Source organism: Neoarius graeffei, chromosome 8 (genome assembly GCF_027579695.1).
Source record: "Neoarius graeffei isolate fNeoGra1 chromosome 8, fNeoGra1.pri, whole genome shotgun sequence".
NCBI lineage: Eukaryota > Metazoa > Chordata > Actinopteri > Siluriformes > Ariidae > Neoarius > Neoarius graeffei.
In genome coordinates, this window is record NC_083576.1 from 81,991,880 (window position 1) to 82,017,911 (window position 26,032).

At 43.0% G+C, this 26,032-nt stretch overlaps 1 protein-coding gene across 2 annotated transcripts in view; it reads left to right on the plus strand.

Moving 5' to 3' along the window:
- c8h12orf4 (chromosome 8 C12orf4 homolog) overlaps positions 1-26,032 on the plus strand; it is a 54,556-nt gene that overhangs the window by 6,644 nt on the left and 21,880 nt on the right. The window contains exons 5-11 of one of the 2 annotated variants that reach the window (XM_060928355.1): positions 159-258; positions 3,536-3,661; positions 3,798-3,900; positions 12,696-12,896; positions 16,137-16,265; positions 21,098-21,169; positions 21,280-21,482. In XM_060928355.1, coding sequence (XP_060784338.1) covers positions 159-258; positions 3,536-3,661; positions 3,798-3,900; positions 12,696-12,896; positions 16,137-16,265; positions 21,098-21,169; positions 21,280-21,482 — 934 coding nt within the window. Of the gene's footprint in view, positions 1-158; positions 259-3,535; positions 3,662-3,759; positions 3,901-12,695; positions 12,897-16,136; positions 16,266-19,451; positions 19,503-21,097; positions 21,170-21,279; positions 21,483-26,032 lie in introns of those variants that run through there. The other variant, XM_060928354.1, reaches the window with a different exon arrangement.

Here is a 26,032-nt window from a genome sequence, read left to right on the forward strand (position 1 = left end):
CGAATGCTGCTTGCGAAGATGCTTGGAGCCCACAGATCGCCACTTGCTGCTATATTTATAGAGCTTAAAGAGCAGCATATTTCTGTCCTGATGTTTCAGTAGAGAAGTTTCTTTTTTTCATAACGGGTCTTGATGGTTTCCTGTTCATCCACACACAGGCAGGCAGTGGAAATGGACAAAGTCATGCAGGAGCTGGGAAAGACCTTGAGCGATCAGGACGTTAATACAGTAGCAGCGCAGCACTTTGAGGCTCAGCAGGTAAGGCCGCTACGACACAGTGAGCCAGGAGAGCATGCCATAGAGGTGTTCTGTTTTAAACCTGAGAAGGTTGAACACCAAAAGTATCAGGTTTAGTCAAAAAACGCTGTCTTTGAATTCTTATATCTTAGAGGTAGTGCTAGTTTCATCCAATAGTAAAGATAATTTAAAAAAAAAAAGCACCACACAATTACAGAAATCTTCACCCAAACATACTGATGACATCACCAATTAAAGGTGCAGTTGGTTTTTATTTATTTATACAACCCTGATTCCAAAAAAAGTTGGGACAAAGTACAAATTGTAAATAAAAACGGAATGCAATGATGTGGAAGCTTCAAAATTCCATATTTTATTCAGAATAGAACATAGATGACATATCAAATGTTTAAACTGAGAAAATGTATCATTTAAAGAGAAAAAATAGGTGATTTTAGATTTCATGACAACAACAATTCTCAAAAAAGTTGGGACAAGGCCATGTTTCCCACTGTGAGACATCCCCTTTTCTCTTTACAACAGTCTGTAAGCGTCTGGGGACTGAGGAGACAAGTTGCTCAAGTTTAGGGATAGGAATGTTAACCCATTCTTGTCTAATGTAGGATTCTAGTTGCTCAACTGTCTTAGGTCTTTTTTGTCGTATCTTCCGTTTTATGATGCGCCAAATGTTTTCTATGGGTGAAAGATCTGGACTGCAGGCTGGCCAGTTCAGTACCCGGACCCTTCTTCTACGCAGCCATGATGCTGTAATTGATGCAGTATGTGGTTTGGCATTGTCATGTTGGAAAATGCAAGGTCTTCCCTGAAAGAGACGTCGTCTGGATGGGAGCATATGTTGCTCTAGAACCTGGATATACCTTTCAGCATTGATGGTGTCTTTCCAGATGTGTAAACTGCCCATGCCACACGCACTAATGCAACCCCATACCATCAGAGATGCAGGCTTCTGAACTGAGCGCCGATAACAACTCGGGTCGTCCTTCTCCTCTTTAGTCCGAATGACACAGCGTCCCTGATTTCCATAAAGAACTTCAAATTTTGATTCGTCTGACCACAGAACAGTTTTCCACTTTGCCACAGTCCATTTTAATATGTTTGCATTTGATATGTTGTCTCTGTTCTATTGTGAATACAATATCAGTTTTTGAGATTTGTAAATGATTGCATTCCGTTTTTCTTTACAATTTATACTTTGTCCCAACTTTTTTGGAATCGGGGTTGTAATTAATTCACAAAATATACTGTAATATTGGGCTTTTCGTATTCCTGCAGCTGTAAACAGAAGGAGGGGGGAAGAAATCATTAATATTCAGGCAGTTAGGACATACACTCACTGGCCACTTTATTAGGAATACCCATAAGGTCACATCTTTCAAACATCAGAATGGGGAAAAATTGTGATCTCAAAGTGTGACTCTTTCACTGCGACATGGGTGTTGGTTTGAGCCAGACGAGTATGAGGTTTGAGTGTTTCAGAAACTGCTGATCTCCTCCTGGGGTTTTCACACACAGCAGTCTCAAGAGTTTACACAGAATGGTGCAAAAAACATCGAGTGAGTGACTGACTGACTGTTTTGTGGATGGGGGGAACCCGCCTTGTTGATAAGAGGTCAGAGGAAAATGCAGATTGGTTTGAGGTTTTTTTTTTTTTTTTTTTTTTTTTTTTTAACCAAGAAGGATATATTAACTAATATAATCACTCTTTACAACCATGGTGAGCAGGGCCGCGTTAACCCTTGCCGAGGCCCTGGGCAGACACCCCCCCGAGGCCCCAGCCCCGCCTGTTGTCAGTTGCGCTCAGCAAATTCACCCCCTCAGATGTGCCTGTCTAACTAGACACAGAAACTTAAATAATGACAGTGGCACAATTAGAAATACTATCGAACGATAAAACTTTATATCCATCAACACCTATTTAATCGATAAAAAGCAATGGTGAAATAGGCAATTGCATGGTGAAAAAATCCATCAGACATCACGGTTAACAAGTCTGGTTAACTAAAGTTTAGCCTCAAGAAGCCTTTGAATGAGTGAGTCAATGAACAACATGTCAAGAACATAACCGAGGCCTACAACAGTTTCTTTAGTATTCAGAACAAGAACATTCATTTGGTATATAACCGTTCGTTTTCATTTTGGAATCCAGGCGACTTTTAACTTGTGAAAACAAAGAGCGATAACAAAGAAAGAAAAATATCTTGCTTCTCAGAAATAAATCTCAAAATGTTAGGCTATGTGAAACATTTCATCCTTTCACACACGTAATGTCCCAAACAGCAGTGGCGCACAGCTTTGCGCATTCAGTTTGACAGCCATGGGTCAACTTACAAGGGCACTTTCCTACTTTTCTGGAAAGTGAAGTCATTAATTAAATCATTGAACTCAAGCTGGCGTAGCGTGTGAAGACATGGTGGACAGTGATCGTATTGACAGTGACGGGTGATTTATGCGACGGGACAAGGTGGGCTTCCTTAAGCCTAGGTCACAACTGGACGTACGATTTTTTGGCCGTGTGATTTTTGGCGTTTCCCAAATCGCTGCGTTTTTTTTGTTCGTGGAGAAAGACGCACGTTGGCCGTAAGTTTGTCTTGCAACCTGAAAAAAAAAACGTAAGTGCCCGTAGAGTTTGTTTGACATGACAAAGAACCTCTGCGGCCAGTCTACGGCTCGAAAATCAGCACGTCACACGCGCGCCCTCCGTGCGTTTCTTGCGTTTTTTGCACGTAGACCGTCCGTAGGAGCACGTACGGCCGGTTGTGACCGAGGCTTTACAGGTGGCGAAATGCATCAAAAATGTTATCAATATGATCAAAACTTCTGAAAATATCATTTCATATTTTCCGATCTCGCTACCTCCGAGGCCCCCTAGTGGCCGAGGCCCTGGGCAGCTGCCCATGAAGCCCATTAGGATGACGCGTCCTTGGTGGTGAGCAGAAAAGCATCTCAGCATGCAACAGCAAACAGAACAACACATTGGGTTCCACTCCTACAGCCAAAAACAGGAATCTTAGAATCAAGAACAAGTTCCTATTAAAGTGGCCGGTGAGTGTAGAGGTGTTTTTTGGAGGGAATATTAAAAGTAATAAATATCTTATTTTTATAACTTTAGCTAATTCCCATAATCATTGACTTTACCTTTAATGAAGCTCATTAAAGGTAACATTATTGTTGTAATAAATTTTTCATTGATGTCCGAAAAGATCTAAAGCGAACGTGATCTGATTGTTTTTCTTCACTGTGGTAATCGGAGGTAATAGCTGTTGTGTCTGGTGTTCAGGTTCTGGAGAACAAGTGGGCCAGTGAGCTGAAGCAGGTCACTGGGATTCAGAAGCAAGAGTACCAGGAGTGGGTGGTTAAACTACACCAGGACCTTCGCAACCCGAACAACAGCACCATCACGCAAGTGTTGCATTTAAGAGCCTCGTTATTGACGTTTATGTTCAGGATGACCTGCGAGCAGAAAGATCTAAGTCATGAGAAATGGTGTGTGTAGCAGGGTGGAGGATGAGATGTGATGTTTTGGGTTGTGATGCAGCGAGGAGATTAAGGTACAGCCTGGGCAGCTGAGCGAGGCCGGCGACTTGGGGGCCAGAGTGTTCGAGGAGCATCGGCAGCTGGAGGAGAGCTTCACCATTCATTTAGGTACAGCATCTGTTTGGAATCACCTGGGACCTGAACCAATACACACTCTGTCGTCTGTATTTTCCATCCATCCATCCATCCATCCTGTCTTTTTATACCGGACTATCAGTCAATTGTTTACTATAAATAACGTTAATATGCTACAACACTCACCGGCCACTTTAATAGGAACTTATTGTTGATTCTAATGGCCCTTTTCCACTACCCTTTTTCAGCTCACTTCAGCCCGACACGGCTCGCGTTTCGACTATCTCAGAGCAGCACGACTCAGCTCGCTTCAGCCCTACTGAGCACCCAAAACTCGCACGGTTTTGGAGTAGGGCTGAAGCGAGCCAAACCGAGCCGAGTGGGGCTAGGGGCGTGAGGAGACACTCCCCTGTGCACTGATTGGTGGGGAGGAGTGTCCTCACATGCCCACACGCCCCGCGAGCACGCTGGGCTCTGTAAACCCGGAAGAAGAAGAATTATGAATTACGAGAATTTCTGAAGCCTTATGCGCCTCGCCTCATCTATACGCTCTTGCCAGTATCTGTTGGCGTTGTCGGTGACAACAAGCCACAGCACCAAGACCAGCAACACTAACGACTCCATGTTTATTGTTTACTCTCCGGGTCGTGAGACTACCGCTTAAAAGGTCACTGATGTCACTGTTTGCGCCGCCTAACGACATCACCTGACGTCCACCCACTTTCGCTAACTCCACCCAATGTGTCCACCCACTTCCAGCCAGCACGGTTCAGCGCGGTTGTAGTCGAAATGCAACTCCAACAGCCCCGCTCAGCTCGACTCAGCCCAACTCAGCACGGCACGGCTCAGCCCGACTCAGCCGCGTTGGTAGTGGAAAAGCGGCATAAGATTCCTGTTCTCAGGGATGAGTTTTCCGCTTTTTCTGAGCAAAAATCGATATTATGCCAAATCCGTTGAGATGTTTTTTTCATTGAGGGGGGGATTGGGGTATGTTCCTTCGTGATACTCAAGCGTACGACGATGTTACATGTTTACATTTTCGCCAGCTTTAGTCTCGCGGTAGAATACGTGTTATCTACAATGTAATTGGCCAAAACATTGCTGGCGAGAGCATGATAGCCAATCATAACAGTTCTTACAAGCGTGTGGGAGAGAACAAAAGCCAATCATAACAGTTCTTACAAAAGTACCCGCATCTGTTCTATTCTATCTGTTCTATTCTATTTTTTTAGAAAAAAAATTTTTACACTCCTAAAACTTTTAATTTTCTAACAATTATCATTGTAATTGGCAGTATTAGATTTTAGAATTAATCCAAACAGGGTCTGAAATGGTTTAGCAGCAAAGCGCATCCAGATCAATGCCCTTCTAATAAAATTAGCTGGTTCTGTTTTTTCCAAAGTATAAAGAAAATTATTTAAATCAAAGCAACTGGTTATCGACATAACGCGGCATCCTTTCATATCCAGTACACTCCTGGGTTAATCAGCGTAGCTTTTCTTTGTCTGATAAACTTCATATATAACGTCTAGAGTAAAAACCACCTGCTGTAGTGAACGCTTCTTTCTCGCGTCCCTCAGGATCCCAGTCTCAGTGCACAAAATATCTCATCTCATTATCTCTAGCCGCTTTATCCTGTTCTACAGGGTCGCAGGCGAGCTGGAGCCTATCCCAGCTGACTACGGGCGAAAGGCGGGGTACACCCTGGACAAGTCGCCAGGTCATCACAGGGCTGACACATAGACACAGACAACCATTCACACTCACATTCACACCTACGGTCAATTTAGAGTCACCAGTTAACCTAACCTGCATGTCTTTGGACTGTGGGGGAAACCGGAGGAAACCCACGCGGACACGGGGAGAACATGCAAACTCCACGCAGAAAGGCCCTCGCCGGCCACGGGGCTCGAACCCGGACCTTCTTGCTGTGAGGCGACAGCGCTAACCACTACACCACCATGCCGCCCTGCACAAAATATTATTCCTAAAAATAAATTGAAGGTAAAAATTCAGAGAGCTCTTGCTAATTCCATACTTTGGGAATTTTTCCATAATACAGGGTGGCCGCGGGTCCTTAAAAAGTCTTAAATTTAATTTTCCTAAAATAAGGCCATTAAAAAGTCTTAAATTGTCTTAAATTTCAAACCCCGTGGTCTTAAATTTTCAATCTTAAATTTATGGAGATTTTACTCAGTCATATCGTTAAAATGTGGTACACTTTGGATGGGGAAAAAGTTTAATCGTTTTTGATGCTCACAATTCTACCGCGCAGGCTCCGAATCCACCGGTTGCTAGACACACATGTGCTTGACAACCACTCGGTGCCTGATCTGTTGATGGAGGGTAGTCCGAGCCACAATGGGTAAATGTAAATTTAATGATAACTGGCTGCAAGATGCAAAATACTCGTGGTGGCTGAAAGCTGTACCCAAAGATGCCAACGAGGCATACTGTGTAGCATGCTGTAAGACTTTTAAGTTGGGCACAATGGGGATAAGAGCGGCGGACTCTCATATGAAGAGCGCCAAGCATGTTGCTTTTGCTAAAGGCCGCGAGCATCAGCCTCAAATATCTGACTTCAGCGCTGCCACCACTAACGGTCGTGGAGAAGAGGATAGATCTGCGAGATGTAAGAGAATATCGTGTGTGTGAGAGAGAGAGAATATATTCTATTGCGTGCATGTGAGAGAATATATCTGTGACGAATCTCAGTCATCCAGGTACATAGTAATCTGTGGTTGGTTGAAGAGAGCAACTGGACTTGCTTGAAGATTCTTGAAAACGTTTCGCCTCTCATCCTAAAGGCTTCCTCAGTTCTGTCTGACTAAAGGGAGTATCCAGTATTTATCCTCTCATGGATCATCATAGAATCCGAATCAGAATGCTGATGGCTGCATTGTACAACCCCTGGCAAAAAGTATGGAATCGCCAGTCTTGAATGAGCACTCATTCACACGTTTTATTCTGTAGAACAAACTCAGATCACAAACATGATGCAATAATAAAGTCATTCCAAAGTGCACCTTCTTGGCCTTCAGAAACACTAAAAGAAATGAAGAAAAAGCATTGTGGAAGTCAGCAAATGTTACTTTTATAGACCAAGCACAGGGAAAAAAAATATGGAATCACTCAATTCTGAGGAAAAAAATATGGAATCATGAAAAACAGACAAACAAAAGAACATTCAAAACACATCACTAGTACTTAGTTGCACCACCTCTGGCTTTTATAACGGCTCGCAGTCTCTTAGGCATGGACTTGATTAGTGACAAACAGTATTCTTCATCAATCTGGTGCCAACTCTCTTTGATTGCAGTTGCCAGATCAGGTTTGCAGGCCGGAGCCTTGTCGTGGACCATTTTTTTTCAATTTCCACCACAAGTTTTCTATTGGGTTGAGATCTGGACTATTTGCAGGCCATGACATTGACTGGATGTGTCTTTCACCAAGGAATGCTTTCACAGTTTTTGCTCTATGGCACGATGCATCGTCATTTTGGAAAATTATTTCATCATCCCCAAACATCTTCTCAATTGAAGGGATAAGAAAACTGTCCAAAACGTCAATGTAAACCTGTGCATTTATTGAAGAAGTAACCACAGCCATCTCCCCAGTGCCTCTGCCTGACATGCATCCCCATATCATCAAGGATTGTGGAAATTTGGATGTTTTCTTCAGGCAGTCCTCTTCATAAATCTCACTGGAACGGCACCAAACAAAAGTTCCAGCATCATCACCTTGTCCAATGCAGATTCGTGATTCATCACTGAAGATAACTTTCATCCAGTCATCCACAGTCCATGATTGCTTCTCTTTAGCCCATTGTAGTCTTGTTCTTTTCTGTTTAGGTGTCAATGATGGTTTTCTTTTAGCTTTCCTAGATGAAAATCCCATTTCCTTTAGGCGATTTCTCACGGTTCGGTCACATACATTGACTCCAGCTTCCTCCCATTTATGCTTCATTTGTTTTGTTGTACTTTTTCGGTTTTCAAGACATATGGCCTTAAGTTTTTTGTCTTGACGCTTTGATGTCTTCCTTGGTCTACCAGTACGCTTGGCTTTAAAAACCTTCCCATGCTGTTTGTACTTGGTCCATATCTTAGATACAGCTGACTGTGAACAGCCCACATCTTTGGCAACCATGCGTGAAGAGTTACCTTCTTTAAGAAGTTTGACAATCCTCTCTTTTGTTTCAAGAGACATCTCTCTTGTTGGAGCCATGAGTCTTGCCAATCCACTTGGTCCAGCAGCCCTCCAAGGTGCGATAACTGCACTGTTTCTAACTGCAGACTAACGAGCAGATCTAATCTGAGGCAGGTGTCAATTTAGGGAAAGGAAATTGACTGACTGGGTGAGTCCTTATTTTCTACCTGAAAATTGAGTGATTCCGTATTTTTTTTTTTCCTCAGAATTGAGTGATTCCATATTTTTTTCCCTGTGCTTGGTCTATACAAGTAACATTTGCTGACTATCACAATGTATTTTCTTCATTTCTTTTAGTGTTTCTGAAGGCCAAGAAGTTGCACTTTGGAATGACTTTATTATTGTATCATGTTTGTGATCTCAGTTTGTTCTACAGAATAAAATGTCTGAATGAGTGCTCATCCAAGACTGGTGATTCCATACTTTTTGCCAGGGGTTGTAGGTGGCTGATAAGAGGTCATAGACCCCCACCTCTGTTCAATGATGGTCGTTCCAGGTTGACAAAAATGAACGATCCTCTCTGGCTAAGGCCAAGTTTACATTAGACCGTATCTGTCTCGTTTTCTTCGCGGATGCACTGTCCGTTTACATTAAAATGCCTGGAAACGCCGGGAAACGGGAATCCGCCAGGGTCCACGTATTCAATCCAGATAGTGTCTGATCCGGTGCTGTGTAAACATTTGAGAATACGCGGATACGCTGTGCTGAGCTCTAGCTGGCGTCGTCATTGGACAACGTCACTGTGACATCCACCTTCCTGATTCGCTGGCGTTGGTCATGTGACGCGACTGCTGAAAAACGGCGCGGACTTCCGCCTTGTATCACCTTTCATTAAAGAGTATAAAAGTATGAAAATACTGCAAATACTGATGCAAATACTGCCCATTGTGTAGTTATGATTGTCTTTAGGCTTGCCATCCTTCCACTTGCAAGTGGTAAGTGACTTGCGCACAGCGGCTCAGTCCCGAATCACTGCTCGTGCACTACACTCGTGCGCTCTGTGAGCTGCGCAGGGCCGGAGTGCGCACCCTCCAGAGGGCACTCGCTGTTCAGGGCGGAGTGATTTGGAGCGCAGCCGCTGAGGAGGAAGCGATGAGCCGCACTGACGCATCTCAACTTGCGTGCCGAGTTAGTCATGTGATTAGCGTATCCGTGTATTGGCGTTGCTGTGTGCACGCTAATCGTTTTTAAAAATGTTAATCTGATGAGCCGCTGATACGGTCTAATGTAAACCCCATCTAAGATGTCTGCCAGTTTTCTGGAAGTTTCTACGCACTTTGGGATGAGATCCCTTCGACTGGTGCGGGAGTATGAGAGGACTTCCAGAAAACTGGCAGACATCTTAGCCAGAGAGGATCGTTCATTTTTGTCAACCTGGAACGACCATCACTGAACAGAGGTGGGGGTCTATGACCTCTTTTATCAGCCACCTACAATGCAGCCATCAGCATTCTGATTCGGATTCTATGATGATCCATGAGAGGATAAATACTGGATACTCCCTTTAGTCAGACAGAACTGAGGAAGCCTTTAGGATGAGAGGCGAAACGTCAAGATTCTTCAAGCAAGTCCAGTTGCTCTCTTCTACCAACCACAGATGTGAGAGAATAGTATTGTTTGTGTGTGGGTAAGGTTCCAAGTGTTTTAAGAAGTGCAAGTGAGCATACCTTTCAAGTGAGTGAGCCGGAGTTTCAGGTGTATGTGCATTCACATTGTTTAACTGTTGTTTTCTGCATTGTTGTTTGACCAAAGATGGAATTGAACAATTCTGCTTACAGTGTGACTCCCCAAGCAGAGAAAATAATAATTTAAAAAAAAACTGTTGCATTGGATTGTGTGTGTGACTTCATTCACATTGTTTCATTGGATTCAAACGTTGTGACTGCATTCTGATTGTCACATAGTTAGGAGTTTATCCGATCCTTATATTGTGTTCTGAGTGTGTGAATGCCTGTCAAGGAAAAGAAATGAAGTACTTCTACTAGAATAGTGTTTTCTGGTGAATGTTTACAAGAGCAATAAGTTACATTAAAAATTTTTTTTTTTTCAAAAGAGTACGTAGGGCGGCACGGTGGTGTAGTGGTTAGCGCTGTCGCCTCACAGCAAGAAGGTCCTGGGTTCGAGCCCCATGGCCGGCGAGGGCCTTTCTGTGTGGAGTTTGCATGTTCTCCCCGTGTCCGCGTGGGTTTCCTCCGGGTGCTCCGGTTTCCCCCACAGTCCAAAGACATGCAGGTTAGGTTAACTGGTGACTCTAAATTGAGCGTAGGTGTGAATGTGAGTGTGAATGGTTGTCTGTGTCTATGTGTCAGCCCTGTGATGACCTGGCGACTTGTCCAGGGTGTACCCCGCCTTTCGCCCGTAGTCAGCTGGGATAGGCTCCAGCTCGCCTGCAACCCTGTAGAACAGGGGTCACCAAACTACGGCCCGCGGGCCAGATCCGGCCCGCCACCCCCCTTTGACCGGCCCCCCAGCCCCTCTGCCCCCCATCACTTGAACCGGCCCTATGAGGCAATCCCCAAAAGTGGTCATGGCCTATTTTTTTAAATTGCTTTTTGGCAAATAATAACATGTCTGCATCTTGTATTTTGTTGATTTTATCAATTAAAATTGATATTTAGTTATAAAATGAACTATTCATATTTTCCGAATTTTCGTCATATGCTCGCGATCAAGCAGTGACAGGCAGCGCACGCGCAGAGAACTGTCAGTGTTCAGGACAGCAAAATGGCTAGCGGTCAGCGAAAAGCTGACAGAGAGTGCAGAGTTTTTAAACAACAGTGGACCACCGATTATTTTTTCGTTCAGTGTAAGGACCGTGCAGTTTGTCTTGTATGTAAAGAAAGTGTGCCGGTTTTCAAAGAATATAATCTGCGTCGTCACTATGAAACCCGCCACAAAGCAGGGTTCGAATTATAAATTTGACCCTATGGGGGTCTCTATTTAAAAAAGCAATGCATACTCGCTCTCCTGGACCAGCGCACTTTTGCGCACTGCAGTGCACAGCTTTCACACACAGGCGCGCGCATGCACGCACACACACACATGCGGTGTTGCATATATATATATATATTGTTAAACAAAGGAAGATCGTTGTGAGATAGAGGACAAGTCTTCTTCGGACTTAACTTCACATTCGATTTCGCAGGCTGCAAATTTCAGTTTGCGCGCATAGTGGTGTGGTGGTGAAGTACAGCTGTACATGTTGCGGTTTAATAACACGTTCAATACAAAGTTATGGCTGCATGGTGATCGGAAATGAAATGAGTTATATTTATATGGTGATATAGGCTATTCAAGCTTATTATGGTGATATATGACGTATTTGAGAGACTTCCACAGAAAATTAAGTTTGCTTCTTTCATGGGAGCCTGAGGGAATGGGAGCTCAGCTCCCATTGGCTCCCACGTAATTCGAACTATGCCACAAAGAGTATGCTAGTTTGCGAGGGCAAACAAGAGAAGACAGGATTCGGAGGATGAATGCGGATTGGCTGCACAACAGAATGTATTCCTTCGCCAAACCCAGATCAACCAGGCTGCTGTCCGAGCTAGTTATAAGGTAGCTCACCTACTAGCTACCCATGGAAAGCCGTTTACTGATGGGGACTTTGTTAAAGTATGCATGCTTGCTGTGGCTGAGGAGGTGTGTCCCGACAAGAAGGATGCGCTCAACGCGGCGAGTCTCTCTGCACCTACTATGACCAGGCGAACCGAAGATTTGGGGGACAACGTGTATGACCAGCTGAATGAGAGAGCGTCAGAATTCGAGTTTTTTGCTTTGGCCATGGATGAGAGCAATGACGTGCAGGACACAGCACAACTGTTGTGATCTATTGATCTATTGCTCATATTATTATAATTTCACTGTTTTTTTAAATGTATTTATTTTATAGGCCTATTTATTTGACCTTTATTAAGTGCTGCATACAATTAATATTATTATTAATATCAACAGGCCTGCCTACAATTTATAATTTTTCACTCACCTTTGCCAGTGTCAATCACCTCAACTAGGCAGATGTTTCTTACCTTGACAGCTTTGATATTATTTTTATTAGAAAATAAATAAATGGAATATCAGTGGTATTTCAAATTAAAACAAAGTGTGAAGACTTGATTACTACTTTTGCAAACCACTAGTAAAGATAAACAAATATGTGCCAGGAATCAAGTGTGGATATAGTAGTGTGGATATAGTAGTGGGGATATAGTAGTGTTGATATAGTAGTGTGGATATAGTAGTGGGGATATAGTAGTATGGATATAGTAGTGGGGATGGCTGTGCCAGGCTAGTAATCTCTACTACACAATGAGGCCTGCTGGTGGTCATATTTGTCTGGGTTATACAATTCTATGTGATATAGCTGACCTGACCCCGGCCCCCATCACAGTCAGGAATGACAATGTGGCCCCCAGAGAAAAAAGTTTGGTGACCCCTGCTGTAGAAGGATAAAGCGGCTAGAGATAATGAGATGAGAAAAGAGTACGTTTTTGCGTGACTTTAGATTTGGTCTTAATTTTTTTTTTTTTTGGAACATGGTATGAAAAAGTCTTAAATTTAACTAGGACAAACCTGTAGACACCCTGTAATATCTCTTTCCATTTCTGTGTCGTTTGATCCAGGGGCTCAGCTGAAGACGATGCACAACCTGCGGCTGGTGCGGGCCAACGTGCTGGACTTCTGCAAGCACAGACGCCATGGCAGCGGAGGCAGCGTCAAGCTGCGTCGGCTACAGACGGCGTTCTCATTGTACTCGTCCTCTCTCTGCGGGCTCGTCCTGCTCGTGGATAACCGAGTGAACTCCTACAGCGGCATCAAGAGAGGCATGACACCTCACTCGTTCACTACATAGACATCCAAGTGTTTGGAGTTGTAAGAACTGATTGACTCATTCTCCAGTCCAGTTACTTACTACTAGTACTATTACCATCAAACACTTTCTAAACACTGCTTTTAATTTTTGTAATCACTATTTGCAGCATGAAATTGCATAATAAATACTAACATTTCAAGGCGCGAATGCTCATCTCATTATCTGTAGCCGCTTTATCCTGTTCTACAGGGTCGCAGGCAAGCTGGAGCCTATCCCAGCTGACTACGGGCGAAAGGCGGGGTACACCCTGGACAAGTCGCCAGGTCATCACAGGGCTGACACATAGACACAGACAACCATTCACATTCACACCTACGGTCAATTTGGAGTCACCAGTTAACCTAACCTGCATGTCTTTGGACTGTGGGGGAAACCGGAGCACCCAGAGGAAACCCACGCAGACACGGGGAGAACATGCAAACTCCACACAGAAAGGCCCTCGCCGGCCCCGGGGCTCGAACCCGGACCTTCTTGCTGTTAGGCGACAGCGCTAACCACTACACCACCGTGCCGCCCTGGTGTGAATGCTATTGCTGTAAATAAATAAATAATATTGGCTGGCGTTGAGTGGTATATCAGATATATACGAGACGAAGACCAGTGTTGGGCACGTTACTTTAAAAAAGTAATTAGTTATAGTTACTAGTTACTTTTCCCAAAAAGTAACTGAGTTAGTAACGGAGTTACTTTGTTATAAAAGTAACTAATGACCAGAGAAAGTAATTATTCCGTTACATTTTGTTCCCCCTCAAAAAAAAAATCAAATTCAATTAGTGTAATCATAATACAAGTGAATGTTAAATGTGTTTAATGACTGAAATGAACACTTAACAGAACCAATTAGTAACGTTATCTACACTATATTAATATTTTTGTGGGACAATGTGAGATAAGACATCTATCAAATGTACCAATATATTTTTGTAGTTATTAAAATTGTTACTAATTACTGGCCACTGACGAGGACAAACGCTTTGTTCCTCGACATGCTGTAATGTGCATTGCACGTAAACACTCTTGCCTTTTATTTAAAGTAATGAAAAGTCCTGGCTGTATTTCCAATGTGAAAGCGCAGTGCTGGGCTGACCGCTCGCCATCGCTGGGTCTTCCGATTGAAAGAGCGCGCAGTCGTGCAGTAGGCGTGGCCTACCTACGTACAGTATCTATGTTGTCCAACTCTACTCTGATTGGCTTACTGTGCCATTGTCTCGCGTCTCCCCGCCCCACACGAAAGCAGAGGAAAGAAAGGCTGAACGAGCAGCGTGCCAGATGAGAACAGCTTTAATAAAGTAACGCATAGTATTTTGTAAGTAACGGGAACGGCGTTATAACGATGTAAAAAGTAATTAGTTAGATTACTCGTTACTAAAAAAAGTAACGCCGTTAGTAACGCCGTTTATTTCTAACGCCGTTATTCCCATCACTGACGAAGACGAGTAGCTGAATGGAATATATCTGATATACCACGAAAAAAGCCATTTATTATTATTATTATTATTCATACGCGTTCTTTTCGAGTGTTCAGTGTGTCTTTCTCTTTCAGAATTCTCTCAAAATCTTCCATATTTAATTCAGGAAACCTAGCGTCCATGTTTGTTTACAAATTGTCCCAGTCGCTTGCTAGCGCGGAAATTTTACATCTCTGATGTGTGACGTCATGTTGTCTTGACAACCATGCAATATCGTAAAGCATATTCAACGCTCATTCTCCACTGGCTAGAGTGACGTAATACACGTAGGATGAGCGATATGCAAACAATATTGCGTGCTATCGAAACGAATGAAACCTGCTAGAAGGGAATAGAATAAGTTATTCCACGAACTCGAGTTATACGTGAGCTGATGTATGATGAGTTTGACTGGAATAATTGTTTTATTCTATCTACATTCACTGGATTTTGAGAAACGGAGTATTTTTATTATTTTTTTTTTCTTTTGCAAATTCGATAAATAAAAACTTGATACAAAACATCCGACAAGATCATTTCCGCTTAGAATGTAAACAAACCGGTGAAATGACAGGAGCAATTTGTGAAAAATGCTATAATAATAATAATAGTAATTCTTGAAAATAAAAAAAGATATGTTCTTGCTATCAAATACTTTCATTCCATTTTTTTGGGGGGGGGGTGTTTTCAAGTAGAGTTTTTATTTCGTCCTCGGTTGGTTCAGCAACCGCCATTTTGTTTTTCTCTACTCATGGTATATGAGCTGATATCCTAGTAGTAGAGTAGCCAATCAGACCGCGTGATTGCTCATATCCGGTGAATGTGGCTAGAATAATAAAGGATCTTAAAGGTGGAGTCAGCCATTCTTCAGCCAGAACAAATGTTGTGATATTTGATATTCCGGGCGGCACGGTGGTGTAGTGGTTAGCGCTGTCGCCTCACAGCAAGAAGGTCCGGGTTCGAGCCCCGTGGCCGGCGAGGGCCTTTCTGTGCGGAGTTTGCATGTTCTCCCCGTGTCCGCGTGGGTTTCCTCCGGGTGCTCCGGTTTCCCCCACAGTCCAAAGACATGCAGGTTAGGTTAACTGGTGACTCTAAATTGACCGTAGGTGTGAATGTGAGTGTGAATGGTTGTCTGTGTGTCAGCCCTGTGATGACCTGGCGACTTGTCCAGGGTGTACCCCGCCTTTCGCCCGTAGTCAGCGGGGATAGGCTCCAGCTTGCCTGCGACCCTGTAGAACAGGATAAAGCAGCTAGAGATAATGAGATGAGATGAGATTTGATATTCCTGTAGCTATCAAGAAATTGTCTACTCACAGAAAAAACTCCAGGATCTTTAAAATGGAGAATAAAAAAAAAAAAATCTAATTTGCACTACTAACATCCAACCAGCTCCACCTCCTTCACCTCCTACATGAACATTTGGCTTGTTTTAGGGGCGTGGCTTTGGAGGAAACCGCAAATAAATTAACTATATTTGGATTTTCAAAACTGCTAGCTTTAGCTGACTTACGCTAAAACGACTGACTGTAGCTTTAAATCCCTTAAATATATTTTTGATGACACCTGAGAATACACCTTGTCATGTCATTTATCTATCATTTTAATGTAAAATGTCACTGTTTTACATTTCCTCATCACACTATACTACTAGTACTATACTTACTCAACCAAAACATTTAAAGTCAAACATTTTAGCCTTTAAGATGTGGTTTAAACTCCATCCCTTGTTGTTGTCGATCCAGATTTTGCCACCGTGTCTCAGGAGTGCACAGATTTCCATTTCCCGCGACTTTCCGAGCAGCTGGAGGTGATCCAGCAGGTGGTGCTGTACGCACGGGCGCAGCGCAGCAGCAAGCAGAGGGAACAGCCGGGTGAGTGACACAGCAACTGTGTGTGAGAGAGTGTATTCGTGTGGGTGTGTAGTGGAGTCCCCCTTTCCGAAATGCCAACCTCTGCATTGCACCATGGCGTATCCAACTTCACGGGCTCCTCAGGGAAGTGTTGCATTTCATTTGTCTGATGCCAGCAACAATGAAACGTGATCCAGCTCTTTTCTGGCCGTCAAAATATTTTTGCCAGGATTTTGAGTGTCCTCATGGTCACTGACTTTTAATCTGACGGATTTGCTGTTGAGTTATGGACATTCGAAGCTGACTAAAGTCTTCGAATATGAATTTATATACATAATTTTAAATAAAATTTATTTTTTTTCTGGCGTATGTGTATTTAGGACATTGACATTTTTTACTGCTAGGAATGTTTTGAGATTTAAAATGAGCAGGTTTTATAAGAAACGCAGTAGTGTGACTGATATGATTTAACACACATTCCAATCATAAGTCAGTAAGGACAATAATAAAGCACAACAGGGGGCGTTGTTAAAGGAGAATAATCTCAGGCAGCACTTTGAGATTTAAAGCTAGACTGCCTTTCAGATTTTTCAAGCGTAGGTCATAAAAAGAATTTTCCCCGACACCCAATTATTTTTGTTTAGTGGACTGAAAGCTACTGAATTCGAATCACAGCCTTCCAATTTTATTCGTTTTTTTAACAGAACAATTAATGAATTTAGAGCCACATGGCCCTAAATTCTCCGCTATTTTTTCCTGCTTCACCATGACCCAATACAAGATATTACGTCATGCATCACATCACGTGATGGGCTTTACCCATTCGCGCAAGGCATTGTGGGATACAAATTTGAAACAGGAGATAAAAATGGAGGACGTGAGCGTGCGAATGAAACGTGAAAGACCGACTACAGTAACGGAAAGTGAGAAGAAAAGACGTTAGGTTATATACGAAGGAACGGAAACGCAGGACCAAACTAATAAATATCGGCGCTCGGCGAGCACCTCGGTGTGATCAGCTGTTCGTTTAGCGACAGAATGATGGAACTGTCAGTGCACGCTCAAAGATAAACCTATAGATGGCAGTAATGCAGCACTGTGGATGCCAGCTGCTGTAAAACCCAAGAGAAAAAGAAGACGACGATGCTGAAAGGTAAACCTGCGCATGCGCACACGGACTTCCTTTATCTGCTTGACTGTGTGAAGCGATTGATTTCATGCACATTATTCACTTTAATTCTCTCAAATTAAATAACTTCCCAGCCACAGAATGGCTTGGTATGTGTGCTTTTTTTTTTTCTTTAATAGATATTACAGAAATAAGCATATGTCACAGTGACCAAATTTCAGAGGAAACTAAATTTCACCAGTTTTATGAAATCGAAAGGCCGTCTACTTTTAAAGGGATCCTCCAGCAGATTTATTCTCAAACTTATGTTAAGTAAAAGTATTCATAGATTTCAACAGTCAAACATTCATTTTCGAAGACTGTGTTAGTGTTCTAGAAAAATTAATTTTTATTAAAATACCAGATGGTCCTCCTGCGGAAGTGACGTACGCGATGACGTGGTTTAGTGGAAGCTTGGAGCAACTCGGCTGTTTGTATCCTCGTGGTTTTGCTAGTAGAGTTTGAACGAATCATCTAATGAGACGCTTTCATCTCCCAACAAAGAACGCTGGAGAATCTTTTCTTTGAAGACAACTGTCTCTGTCTGGATTTCAACACTGACATTGATTTCAGTCAGACATTGCACAGCAATATCTGTCTTTCTGGTCAATTCACGCTCCGAGCACATAAACGAATCTACCATGATATAAAACTTCGGAAATTTCAAACGAGTGAGTTTCATGCAAAACGTTCTGAGTAATTCTCTTATCTGGAGTATAGTAGCCCGGACCTGAAGCCAGGCTTGTAATACTCGAGTCTGACTTGTGTCCTAATTTTAAGGACTCGTGATTCGACTTGGACTTGAGCACTGATGACTTGGACTCGGACTTGTGCATTAACTGCATTCGGACTCGTAAATTGGAGACGAGGACTCCGATTTTTTCTTTATTTTTTGGAACATGCCATAATAATTTCATCTCATCTCATCTCATTATCTCTAGCTGCTTTATCCTTCTACAGGGTCGCAGGCAAGCTGGAGCCTATCCCAGCTGACTACGGGCGAAAGGCGGGGTACACCCTGGACAAGTCGCCAGGTCATCACAGGGCTGACACACAGACACAGACAACCATTCACACTCACATTCACACCTACGCTCAATTTAGAGTCACCAGTTAACCTAACCTGCATGTCTTTGGACTGTGGGGGAAACCGGAGCACCCGGAGGAAACCCACGCGGACACGGAGAGAACATGCAAACTCCACACAGAAAGGCCCTCGCCGGCCCCGGGGCTCGAACCCAGGACCTTCTTGCTGTTAGGCGACAGCGCTAACCACTACACCACCGTGCCGCCGCCATAATAATTTGGCGCAAGATATTTATATTTACATTAATTTTTGTACTAATTTTGTGCAAGAGCGTCACATCTGTGTGCCTTGGCACGTGCATCAGATAGACTCTCGGGCGTGCTCCTGACTCACACCTAATGCTGTGTGAAAACACACTTACTTTACGAAGTATTGAGTTGTGTTGCTGATACATTACCGAGCCTTATTTCCTTGTTTGGGTTCCTGATTTCCTGTTTCTCGTCTTTGATTCTGCCGAGTCTACGATCGCCTGTTTGTGCCTCGCTCGACTTATCGCCTGTTTCACCGTTTTACGATTTTGCCTGCCTTTCTGGATTGTTTACCATCTTCACTTGTATTAATAAACACACCTTCTGTACTTCCATCCGTCTCCCAACCATCTCTGACAGAATACTTCACACTCCCTGATAAAGAGAAGCACATTCACCTGTTCATACGTCATGTTCGGGAACAAACTAATGTTAATGGAGCTGAAACAGCCGCCGTCACATGGTGCGGTCGGAGTCTTGTTCTCAGACTCGACTCGGATCAATAGTGGACTCGACTTGGACTCCAATTTTTCTTTGATTTGACTCGGAATTGAACACTGGGGACTCGAGACTGGACTCGGACTCGAGATTTAGTGACTCGATTACAACACTGCCTGAAGCTCAATCGAATGCTCCGTCTCTTGATCCGTCGGTGATTGTTCTTTAACGTCGGTGTTTTCTTTGTTACCCATATTTTCTTCCAGTATACGTTGAAGAGCCGACAACGCATCAGAATGCCGATAACAATTCACCAGGTAAGACACTGATAATATACTACAAAGAACCACCTTAGGACAAAGTCGAAACTAACCTCCCGGTGTTGTTGTCTCTGTTGCTGCTCAGCACTGCATCGGCAAACTTTTTGGAGCTGAACGATGGGCAGATATTGTTGGCACGGCATCGTCTTTTATTTCTTTTTATTCTGGAAGCCCCCATTAATCTTGCTTTTAATTCCGTCGATTCATCGAAACAGGGTGATTCAGAATGTTCGGAGCATAAGTAAGGCATCGCAGGCAGATTGCTTTGAGGTCTTCTGATGGCATGAATCCATTTCTTGCAAATAGTTGTACGATTCTGGCTAGGTAAACGGTGAAAAGATTTTTCTTTTATCGTCCTTCTTTCTAGCATCATTTTGGCATTTATATGCTGCGCAATGAGGCATACTCTGCTTATTTAAAAAAACTATAAACTCATAGCCTGGCAAGCCAGACTAAATGTGAATATTTAGTCTGGCCTCGATCCGTAGACATTTCCGAAGGGGGTAGGAGGAACAACCCGCTGTCTTTCAAACTGTCTCTGTGCGTATAGGCCAACGCTCTGACCAATCAGCGCAACAGTGACTGTGACGTAGTCAGAGCGACAGAAAGCAGTGGGGGACGCCTTGAAATAAATAATTTTTCAAAACGCGTATTAATTAATAAACAGGTTCTAGATATTAAGAAGTTTGGAGATAATGACCACAAGTTTGGAGTCTGTACCACATACACTCATTTTTTTTTCCAAGTGTTTTTCAAGGGTTTGCTTAAACTGTTTTTGAGAGTTTTTATTTAGTGGTGTTTGGTGAAATAATTTCCCTTAAATTTAAAATAACGGGAAAATAAGAAACAATCAAAAAGTAATGTTTCAAAGCTGTTTATTAATTCTTCGTACTGCACAAACTAGCCCCATCCTTTTGGCTACCAGCGGAGCCAGCTGGTCGGCAAAACAGCGAAAACGTCCTTCTTGAAAAGGAATGAGCGGAGAGCCTCTTCCTGCTCATGTTTCAACGAAAACTCCAAGTCTAATTCTTCTAAAACTGATTCCAAAGCGGAGTCAAACGCGCGCTGTTCACTAGCCGTAGCCATCTTCCCTGTTGCGCTTTCTCCAGCGTCGCGCAGCTTTGTCGTCACTCCTACAAAAGCCCGCCCAAAGAATCCGAACAAAAACCTTGCGTTGTGATTGGCGGGCACGATTTGTTCCCCGGGGTGTTTTTGTTTATATGGTGCGAGGCTAGACCCACTCGCTAGGCAAAAATATTTTTGGCCACTGGGCGGGTGGGTCTAGTTTACTAGGCTAATAAACTCAGTAAAAAACTTGTAAAACTAACACAACCACGACGTAAGCAGAGGATATAAACGGCCGAGTTGCTCCAAGCTTCCACTAAGCCACGTCATCGCATATGTCACTTCCGCGGGAGGCTCGTCTGGTATTTTAACAAAAATTAATTTTTCCAGAACACTATTTGGTCTCTGAAAATGAATGTTTGACTGTTGAAATCTACAAATACTTTTACTAAACATAAGTTTAAGAGTAAATCCGCTGGAGGATCCCTTTAAAACATAAATGTAAATTAATTTCCATTGTTCTGCAGAGATGCCAAGAAACGGGAACAACGATGAAAAAAACAAGAACATCGAGCGAAATCCTTCAAACATCCTTCCTGGTAAATTTGAATTCATGACTTAAGCACTAGTTTTATTCGCTTTATCACTATAGGTCCTCCTCATAATCTAATCAAAGATGTCTGATTTTTTTTTTTTTTTTCTCTCTCAGGCGAATTCTATATCACTCGTCATTCCAACCTGTCCGAGGTTCACATAATGTTTCATCTGTGCGTGGATGATAACGTGCGCTCGGCAAACCTCACGGCTCGAGACCCGGCCATCATGGGCCTCCGCAACATCCTGAAAGTTTGCTGCACGCACGACATCACCACCATCACCATCCCGCTGCTGCTCGTGCACGATATGTCCGAGGTGAGACTCCATCCAGTGCTGCGTCTCTCACTATGTAGGATGTCCACTGCGTATCCAGTTTATTAGGAACAACTATCATAGAAGTGAACTGTTTAGATTGTTTCCTGGTCATGATCTGACTCCAGCCACGATTCGGTATACCATAGAACGGAGGAGTGAACGAGAATTCTACCAAAGTTTCTGAAGGTCCAGCTTCATAAAATGCCGTGACGGAATGGTGACAATATTTACCTTGTAAATCTTTAACATTAGGGCAGCTTGTTGGCTTGGGACGCATCATTGCTGCCTCAGAGCTTCTTGGGTCGATCTTGGGTTCCTGTCTGAATGGAATTTCAAATGTTCTCCACGAGAAACATCTGTACGGGTTTCCTCAGGCTTTCTCCCACCTCTCAGAATGTGGATTGGCTGTGATAAATTGGGGGCAGCCATGGCATGAAGGTTAGAGAAGCAGCTTTGGGCCCAAAGGGCTGTTGGTTTGATTCCCGGGACCAGCAAGAAAAATGTGAGGGGAGTTCCCCTCCCTCTGTATCGTGGCTGAAGTGCCCTTGAGCAGAGCACTTGACCCCCAGCTGCTCCCTGGGTGCTGCAGCATAGCTACCCACTGCTCTGGGTGTGTGTGTGTGTGTGTGTGTGTGTATATATGCATATGTTCACTGCTTCAGATGGGTTAAATGCTGCGCTTGAGCATACATGTGACCAAAGGCTTCTTAAATTATTCAATGGCCCCAGCTATGTTCACCTTGACTCGTACTAGAGACGAGCTCTCTGGCAGTTCATTATATTTCACAATCTGAGGTACAGTGAGTGGCACACAGAGGGCACAGTAAGGGGCCCAATAACGTACAATAGCATGAAAGTATGTGACTTCACTATAGGTGGAAGGAACTCAGCACTAATGTCATGAAAAGACACAAAAAAGACACCGTGGCGGCATGGTGGTGTAGTTACCTCACAGTAAGAAGGTTCCAGGTTTGAACCTCGTAACCAACAGAGGCCTTTCTGCGTGGGTTTTCCCCCACAGTTCAAAGACATGCAGGTTAGGTAAAACACCCAGCCACAAGACAGTGCATACTTGGTGTATGCCAGTCCCAAACCCGGATAGATTTGAAGGCCCAGTGTAAGATTAGCATGTGCTAAACTGGTTTAAAATAAAGTAATTTAAAAAGCAGATCTGAAATGTAAAAGAGCTGTTGTGTGACAGACTCTACAGATAGTTTTAACAATTTTCAATATTTCTGCATAAATATGACCTAAAACAACATCAGATTTTCACACAAGTCCTAAAAGTAGATAAAGAGAACCAGGGCTTTGAACCAGAATTTTTTTCCTATTGGTTCGTTCCGAACAGAAACGGAATTTTAACGTTTCCGGTTTTGGGTTCCACCATTAAATAGATGTTCCCGAACCGGTTAGAACAAAAAAATTTCGTTCCCGGAACGGTTAATTACGTTCCCTGTCAGCGGTTTAACAAATGGCTATAAAGTTATGTCTCTGTCTCATCCGGCTTAAGCCAAATGTAGGCTAATTCTATTACAACCTTCATTAAATAAGACAAGAAATAATTCAAAACAATTATTATTTCAAATGTTGGCGATTTGGATTCTCAGTATGTCTTCCCATCTACACAAACAGAAAAAGTGCCAAAAATGAAAGAGAATTCGTTTAGTGTGTTACCAAAGGCGAGTCAGGCCCTATAGAGGGCTACCGCATGACGTCACCGCGCCGCGAGATTTTGTTAAGCACCATATTGGAAGGCCAAGTACACATCTATGCAAGTACATACATTCATAAAACAAACTACACCTGAAATGTAGCCAGGGCCGGTTCTGCCCTAATCTGGACCCGGGTGCAACATCGCGCAACACCCCCCCCCCCCCCCAAAAAAAAAAAAACCAGTCTAATTCAGGACAACCATCACATAACTATAACTATAAACACTTTATATCAACTATTTTAACTAAATGGGCTATAATAAATAAGCCTGCAGGCAGCCACGGCGGGCTGCCTCAGAAAAGTAACCATTTGTCCTACCTTAAAACTCGTTTTGCATTTTCTGCCTCCTTTTTTGTATTTTCGACCCTCCGTTTATTTTCTTTCCTTTTCTGAAAACCCGATTTATGTCCAGACATTTTGTTCTGCTACCAACGAACTAACTCGTCAGGTCTCGTCTCTCGAGCCCGCGATGATTCCCGTGGGAAGGGCAACAATTGATACATTTTTACAAACAGCCAATAGGGAGGTTGCAACATTCAGGCTCTTCTTTGCTCAGACACTCAGTAATGGAGACGTGATAGTAGTCCACCTTCCCGCTCTCTCCATTCAGTCAGCGAACGTCACACAGGAAGTGAACCCCAGCGGGTCATAGAAACTTGCGCAGGAGAAGAATGGCTTTTTTATTTGTAGGCTACGGAAACTTTGAGGAACGAAATAAAAACCGGTATTAACCGGTTACCATTATTTTTAATAAGCGTTTGTTCCGGAACATAAAAAATAATAAAGTTTCTGGTTTCGTTTCTGTTCCATGTGAAATAAAAAAAAGTTCCCGGTTTTCGTTCCTTGAACCGGTTCAAAGCCCTGAAGAGAACTCAGTTAAACAAATGAGACAAAAATATTATACTTGGTCATTTATTTATTGAGGAAAATGATCCAATATTACATATCTGTGAGTGGCAAAAGTATGTGAACCTTTGCTTTCAGTATCTGGTGTGACCCCCTTGTGCAGCAATAACTGCAATTAAACATTTCTGGTAACTGTTGATCAGTCCTGCACACCGGCTTGGAGGAATTTTAGCCCATTCCTCCGTACAGAACAGCTTCAACTCTGGGATGTTGGTGGGTTTCCTCACATGAACTGCTCGCTTCAGGTCCTTCCACAGCATTTCGATTGGATTAAGGTCAGGACTTTGACTTGGCCATTCCAAAACATTAACTTTTATTCTTCTTTAACCATTCTTTGGTAGAACGACTCGTGTGCTTAGGGTCGTTGTCTTGCTGCATGACCCACCTTCTCTTGAGATTCAGTTCATGGACAGATGTCCTGACATTTTCCTTTAGAATTCGCTGGTATAATTCAGAATTCATTGTTCCATCAATGATGGCAAGCCGTCCTGGCCCAGATGCAGCAAAACAGGCCCAAACCATGATACTACCACCACCATGTTTCACAGATGGGATAAGGTTCTTATGCTGGAATGCAGTGTTTTCCTTTCTCCAAACATAATGCTTCTCATTTAAACCAAAAAGTTCTCTTTTGGTCTCATCCGTCCACAAAACATTATTCCAATAGCCTTCTGGCTTGTCCACGTGATCTTTAGCAAACTGCAGACGAGCAGCAATGTTCTTTTTGGAGAGCAGTGACTTTCTCCTTGCAACCCTGCCATGCACACCATTGTTGTTCAGTGTTCTCCTGATGGTGGACTCATGAACATTAGTCAATGTGAGAGAGGCCTTCAGTTGCTTAGAAGTTACCCTGGGGTCCTTTGTGACCTCGCCGACTATTACACGCCTTGCTCTTGGAGTGATCTTTGTTGGTTGACCACTCCTGGGGAGGGTAATAATGGTCTTGAATTTCCTCCATTTGTACACAATCTGTCTGACTGTGGATTGGTGGAGTCCAAACTCTTTAGAGATGGTTTTGTCACCTTTTCCAGCCTGATGAGCATCAACAACGCTTTTTCTGAGGTCCTCAGAAATCTCCTTTGTTCGTGCCATGATACACTTCCATGAACATGTGTTGTGAAGATCAGACTTTGATAGATCCCTGTTCTTTAAATAAAACAGGGTGCCCACTCACACCTGATTGTCATCCCACTGATTGAAAACACCTGACTCTAATTTCACCTTAAAATTAACTGCTAATCCTAGAGGTTCATATACTTTTGCCACTCACAGATGTGTAATATTGGATCATTTTCCTCAATAAATAAATGACCAAGTATAATATTTTGGTCTCATTTGTTTAACTGGGTTCTCTTTCTCTACTTTTAGGACTTGTGTGAAAATCTGATGTTGTTTTGCATATTTATGCAGAAATATAGAAAATTCTAAAGGGTTCACAAAATTTCAAGCACCACTGTATATTATTTTGACCGAAAGGTTGACCTTTCCGTGACCTTGACCTTCACTTTGACCTGATTACCCCCCAAAATTTAATCAGGTAATCTACGGACCATTGCCCACCTACCCTGAAAATTTGAAGTCAATCAGTGCAACCGTCTAGACGCTAAATTGTTAATAGACACACACACAAACAAAGAAACCGCACTGATTACAATACCTCGCCCCGCTTACTCCGTCACGGGTGAGGTAACAAAAGGAATATTTAAATTGATAGAGAATAGGAAAAACCATTGGATCCCGAGTGTATTCCCACATCAGTCAGTGTTTCAGTGTTCCTTGGACAGGCTCCGGAGCTCCCATGACCCTGGATAAAGTGCTTACTGAAGCTGAATTGATGATAAACTTTCTTTACCATTTCAATACTTGGCAGTGAAGCTCAGTGAAATGAATCAGATTAAATTGCCACAAGCGTGCAATCAGGAAAACTGTTA